At 38.1% G+C, this 6,000-nt stretch overlaps 1 protein-coding gene across 2 annotated transcripts in view; it reads left to right on the forward strand.

Moving 5' to 3' along the window:
- IGF2BP3 (insulin like growth factor 2 mRNA binding protein 3) overlaps window positions 1–5,608 on the forward strand; it is a 197,069-nt gene extending 191,461 nt beyond the window's left edge. Inside the window, exons 13-15 of one of the 2 annotated variants that reach the window (XM_058296880.2) lie at window positions 1,891–2,022; window positions 3,043–3,156; window positions 3,294–5,608. In XM_058296880.2, coding sequence (XP_058152863.1) covers window positions 1,891–2,022; window positions 3,043–3,156; window positions 3,294–3,392 — 345 coding nt within the window. In that variant the 3' untranslated portion in view covers window positions 3,393–5,608. The remainder of the gene's footprint in view (window positions 1–1,890; window positions 2,023–3,042; window positions 3,157–3,293) is intronic. The other variant, XM_058296881.2, reaches the window with a different exon arrangement.
- The last annotated feature ends 392 nt before the right edge of the window (window positions 5,609–6,000 follow it).

Genomic DNA, 6,000 nt, shown 5'->3' on the forward strand with positions numbered 1-6,000 from the left:
AGGTGGGAATGGCAGGAACTCCTGCGGCCTCTGTGCCCGTGTGGAACCACTCCCTGCACGCAGTTCATGGGCTTTGGGGCGTTTGGGGCTGGGGTGTGCCGCTCCTGAGCTGAGGGTAGCGGTGCAGCAGGGCAGTGAGCAGGGTCTTGGGAACCAGGCAGCTGGTTTAATTCCCATCTCTGCCATTAGCAGCTGTGTGACCTTGGGCAAGTTACTGAATTCTTCTTTGGCTAGTTTTCTCATCTGAGAGATGGGGATAAGATGACCCACATTGTAAGTTGGGCTGTGAGGATATGAAAAGTGCTTAGAATAGTGTCTGATGTACTGGAAGCAAAATGTAAGTGTGCAGGTGGTGTGGTATTCTGCAGGGGCTGGGTGAATGAGGGTAAGACCCTGCCAAATCCTGAAATTCCCAAATACATACCATTAGTATATGATTTATCCCAAAATCCGTATCTTGATCTTACCACTTACAGCTGTGCAATAGGGCAATTATTTAACCTTAATTAAGCCTTCATTTCCTTAGTTCTAAAATGTGGCCAGTAATGGTGCCTACCTTTCTCCCCATCTCCCTTTATTTATTTTTAAACCATGACTTTCTTTGACCTTTATTTTCTTTGGGCTATTTTTCATTAAAAAGTTAAAGCTTTTTTTTTCACTTCATTTACAGGAAGAACAGGAAATAAAGGAGGTGCTTTGTGATGTGGGTGCTGGCAGTTGACTAGGCTCACAATCAGGCTAAGAAATTTACTCCCTCACGCCAGCCCTGTGGTCCAGGCAGTTCAAATCATACCTCAGAAATGTTGCAAATTCTCCTGAACCTTCAGGGTCAGTCACTTGTAGTTTGACAGCTTAGAAGATAAATACAAAATGTCATTCATAGTGTGTTTCTTCTTGGTGCTAAGCTTTACTGTTCTATGAATGGAATTACTATCTTGCTATTCCTATAATGTTTGTATGCTGGGAAATTCAAAGTTGTTTTCCCCGTATCTTCTACTAACACCCTAATTTGCAGTTGTCTTAAATGTAACATATAAGAGAAGTTATAATGGTTAAATCTCATTATGTGGTTGGTGATAATTCCATGTGAATATTTTATTTCAGAGATTTAAGGAACAGTAAACTTCCTAACCCTTGTTTTTAGCTGTGAACTCAAGAGCTTCTGTTATAGAATAAAATGTATATTCCTAGCATTCTTTGTCTGTGTTCAATAATAGCTATTTCCATGGCCTGATATTTTGAGGATGAGTGGAAGATAAGATGGGTTTTGTTTTATGCTGTAATCCCCTAAAATAAGCTTATTTCAGCACTAGTGAAAATATCAGATGCTTTTGTAGCCTCTTTACTCAAAGTAGAAACCATCTGGCCAAGATTAAGAAACATGTTTAACTAGAAAATATTCCTGTCAGCAGGTTTCTCACTGGCCCATTTCGACATGAGTTTCGCTTTTTGTGAGCCTGGCAGAGCTGGCTCTACAGCTCTTCCAGAGTTTCTCTTGCTCAAGAAAAATGCAATTAACTTATTGCTAATGTGAAAGGTTTTGCCTTTAGGATTGGAGTGTAAGTGGCCATTTTTCCACAAAATTTTTCTTTATTTCGTTATACTGGCTACTAATTAATTGCCTTTAATTATTTTTGTTGGAAGAATATGGTTTATATTTCATCAGTCAACCAGTTGCTTTGCCTATGATGGATGATAATTATTGTTAACCTTTTCTAGGGTTTCCACACTTGCTTCATCTTTTATACTATTTCCAAGAATCTATCAAGTGCACATGTATCATTGCAAAGCACATGCTCTTCCAGTTGGATTTGGGCCATTTTTTAAAGTTAATTGACCTTTTATGTTTCCTACATATTTGACATTGATAGGATACATTCTCATTCTTAGGCTCAGGGAAGAATTTATGGAAAAATTAAAGAAGAAAATTTTGTTAGTCCTAAAGAAGAGGTGAAACTTGAAGCTCATATCAGAGTGCCATCCTTTGCTGCTGGCAGAGTTATTGGAAAAGGAGGCAAAACGGCAAGTACTTCAGCAAAACCTGTGCAGTGGTATGAAAGGGAAAGCGTTGAAAGGTACTTAGGCGTTCCAAGTCCCTGAATTTTGGCTAATTCATAAAAACCCAGGACCATCTTGGCAAGGTTTGGAAAAGACTGCCTCTTGTTCCTCTTGAGTGTTGGGATCAGTGACTACCAAAAGTAATCTCTCTCTCTCAGACCACTTTATGTGAGAGGGCTGACCCATGTTTCTACGAGGCACTGTCTTAAAGTTTCCATTAAACAGCTTAAACAATGGGAATTTAATGGCTCATGGTTTTGAGGCTAGAAGTGCAAAAGTTGAGTCATGAGCAAGGCGATGCTTTCTCTCTGAAGAATGTGACTTTCTGGGACTTCGGATTTTCTGTCATGTGATAATGTGCCTAAGGTGGCAATTTTCCTCCCATTGGCTTTTTCTCTGTGGCCTTCTTTATGAGGCTTTCAATTGTAAGGTTAAGACCATCCTGATTCAGTTGGCCATATCTTAACTAAAAATAACATCTTCTATAGGTCCTATTTATCATGAGTTTACAATACAGAAATGAGTTAAGGACATGCTTATTTCTGGGGTAGATAACTCAATCTGCTGTGGGCACTAAGCATTATTCAATTGCTATACTATCAGCTTTTAATTTTTATTGCACAGACACCTAACATGAAACAAAAACTATAAAAAATATCTACACTTGTATATCTGTAACTGAACAAAGCAAACTGCTTCAAGTTTTCTAACACAACTTTTAAGTTGTTTTTCAAAGCTACTAAGGATTTTTCAGTGATTAAGAGCATGAATTTTGGAATCGGACTTTCTGGTTTTGAATCTGATTTTACTATTCATTCACTGTATAACTTTGGGCAAATCAGTTTCTTTCAGTGAGCTTCAGTTTTAATTATATCGAAGGGGGGACAATACTAACCTTATAGGATTAGTGGATTAAACAAGACTTGTAAAGCCATTTATTAGTGCCTGACACATAGTAAGTGCTTTTGTATTAATTTTTTTCAGGTGAATGAGCTCCAGAATTTGTCAAGTGCAGAAGTTGTGGTCCCTCGTGATCAGACGCCTGATGAGAATGACCAAGTGGTTGTCAAAATAACTGGTCACTTTTATGCTTGCCAGGCAAGTGGGCTCTAATGTGATAAGCAAGGTTTTTTGCTTTTTTCTCAAATGGAAACAGAAGTCATTGACATGGGAAAGGAGAATAACTTTTAGCAATTTTTGATCAGGTAGTCTTTCAAAGCTCTGTCCTTTTGCAGGTTGCCCAGAGAAAAATTCAGGAAATTCTGACTCAGGTAAAGCAGCACCAACAGCAGAAGGCTCTGCAAAGTGGACCACCTCAATCAAGACGGAAGTAAAGGCTCAGGAAACAGCCCACCACAGAGGCAGATGCCAAACCAAAGACAGAATGCTTAACCAACAGATGGGCGCTGAACCCCTATCCAGAATCACACGCACAAGTTTTTACCTAGCCAGTCGTTTCTTTGAGGACCAGGCAAACTTTTGAACTCCTGCCTCTGTGAGAATGTATACTTTTATGCTCTCTGAAATGTATGACACCCAGCTTTAAAAAAAAAAAAAAATAAGGGGGGAGGGGAGGGAGAGAGAACAGCTCTGCACTTCCCTTTTGTTGTATTCTTACAGTGTAACAAATATTCTAATTTTTTCTTAATATTCTGCCAGTAATGCCAGAGATTGGTTTAAGGATGCAGCCACTAAATTCATCAAATAAATAAATTAAAATGGATAGTTCCTAAGTCCAATTGTTAAAATTGGATCAGAATAGAATTATCACAAGAAGAACTTAGAGTCATTAGCATAGAAAAACTGTTCTTGGTGTTATTTTTATCTAACACTAAAATGAATAACCTAAGGGAAGTGCTGAATGGTGTTGGCAGGGGTATTAAACGTGCATTTTTATTCAACTACCTCAGGTATTCAGTAATGCAATGAAAAACAATTTTTTTTTTGAAAATTTTATATACTTTATAAAGAAAAATACCCCAACCTTTGTTTAAAAAGAAAAAATTAATTAGCTACCAGCTAACAGGCAAGTAACCGAGGAAAGAATTTTACTTCTGGCTGGTGACAGTAGACTTGGAAAAATAATTTCAGGCTTTTTTGAGGCTTTTGACACAGTTATTAGTTGGAAAATCCAATAAACGTTCAAAGATATGGAGCAGTGCCTATATTTGGAGAGCAGCAATACCATTTATTTTTCATTTATGGTCAGGAAAGTTTTGATGGTACTAACAGTAAAGTCATGCAGGAGGTTTTGGAATGGCTAGTTTAAATGGCTTCAGGAGACTTGAGTATTTTTGTTCGGCTATGTGATTGAATGCATAAATGCTTTGAGCTTTTTGACTATCACTACCTAAAGATAGTGTATCAATGAAGAGATGCAGCCCCTGTGGATTTTGAGCTGGCAAAAAGAAAGCCTCAGCTTGTCTTACAGGATGTTTACTTTGCCAGTACACTTTAGCCAGTTGGTCTGCGCTTTATGATTAGGCCCCCAAATTCTTTATGAAAATCACAGGGCAGTGAAAGATGGTGTGACGTTGTTTTCAGAGGCAACAACAGGCTTTACATCTACGTGTGATAGGCACTGTCATGGGCCTCACTAAGCTATTTTGAAGGTTTTTAAACAATGATAAATGAAGAAAAGAAAGGCCACCTAAGATATTTTATATTAAATGAAACAACATTTCTGTATACTCTGTACCCAGTTCTTTGAAAATAAGTCAAAAGGTAGGGAATACAGGAAAACAACTTTTGGAATATATTTGAATGACTGTGATAAAACATGTGACCTCTGATACTGAACCTTATTTGCCCAGGCCTTCATCTGAAGGCAGAGCCTGAATGGACAGTTGTGTGGCTATGGGTGGTCTCCCTGGCCATGCGCTCTCCGAATTGTTTCTGTGCCGCTTTTGGTTCATCAGATGATCACAGTCTTCATGTTACACTGACCTAAATGGCAGGTGTAACCCTTTTATAAAATTAATTTTGCCTCATTTGTATGTCAAGATAAATTTCTACAGAATAGGTAAGTTTTTCTGATGATCAGTGTACCAATTAAACATTTTGAAAATGGTCTGAAATGTTTTCCTACATATTTTCAGAAAACCAATTTATTTTGTAGTTTTAGCCAGAAAGTGCCCTTTTTTGTCACCGAATCCATCTGTCATTCATAATTTGTTTTCATACAATGAATTAAATTTGCTTAGAAATCAAAGACAAGACTTTCTATGGTTGGATTTCAGGTGAGATGTATTTAAGGCCAGAGCTCTTCCTCAGTGTTTGATTTTTTTCCAGTATTTGATTTTTTAAAAATACACATAGGTGCTGCATTTATATCTGCTGGTTTAAATGTCATATTTCACTTCTAGCCTTTTAGTGTGGCAAATTATGTTTTACTTTAAGCATTGGTAATTTGGAGTATCTGGTAATAGCTAGAAAATAATTCTGTAATTGAGTTTTGTACTATGTATGGATCATTCCTCATCTATAACGTGTCCCCAACACAGCTTCGTTTTCCAGAGACCTTTATGCAAAATAAAGTTTTTCATCACTAGGTGCAGTTTCATGCATAGTATATTTTGTTTTGTTTCCAGACGAATATTCTGAATTTGGTCAAACTATGAACTTAAGAATTTATTACTACTGCAGGTTTTGTGGGCCACCTCTCCACCCCATTGAGCAGTCCTGCCCTCAGTGAGGCTCTGAGCATCCAGAACACATGACACGTGTAATTGGCAGCAGTTTGTCACATATACTCCAGCCTGGGGTAAGACGAGGAAACAGCACCATGTAGGGTCACATGGGGTTGTTCTTGGGAGCAGAGTAAACCAGCAGGGGCTTTGGGAGGCAAGCTCTATAGTAACAAGAGAATGAGGTGACCCCCAGTTACACTGAAAGAATGTAACTAGCTTGTTGGAATAATTGTGCAGGCAAGTGCAACCTTGA

This window comes from Dasypus novemcinctus, chromosome 5 (assembly GCF_030445035.2).
Source record: "Dasypus novemcinctus isolate mDasNov1 chromosome 5, mDasNov1.1.hap2, whole genome shotgun sequence".
In the NCBI taxonomy this organism is placed as follows: Eukaryota; Metazoa; Chordata; class Mammalia; order Cingulata; family Dasypodidae; genus Dasypus; species Dasypus novemcinctus.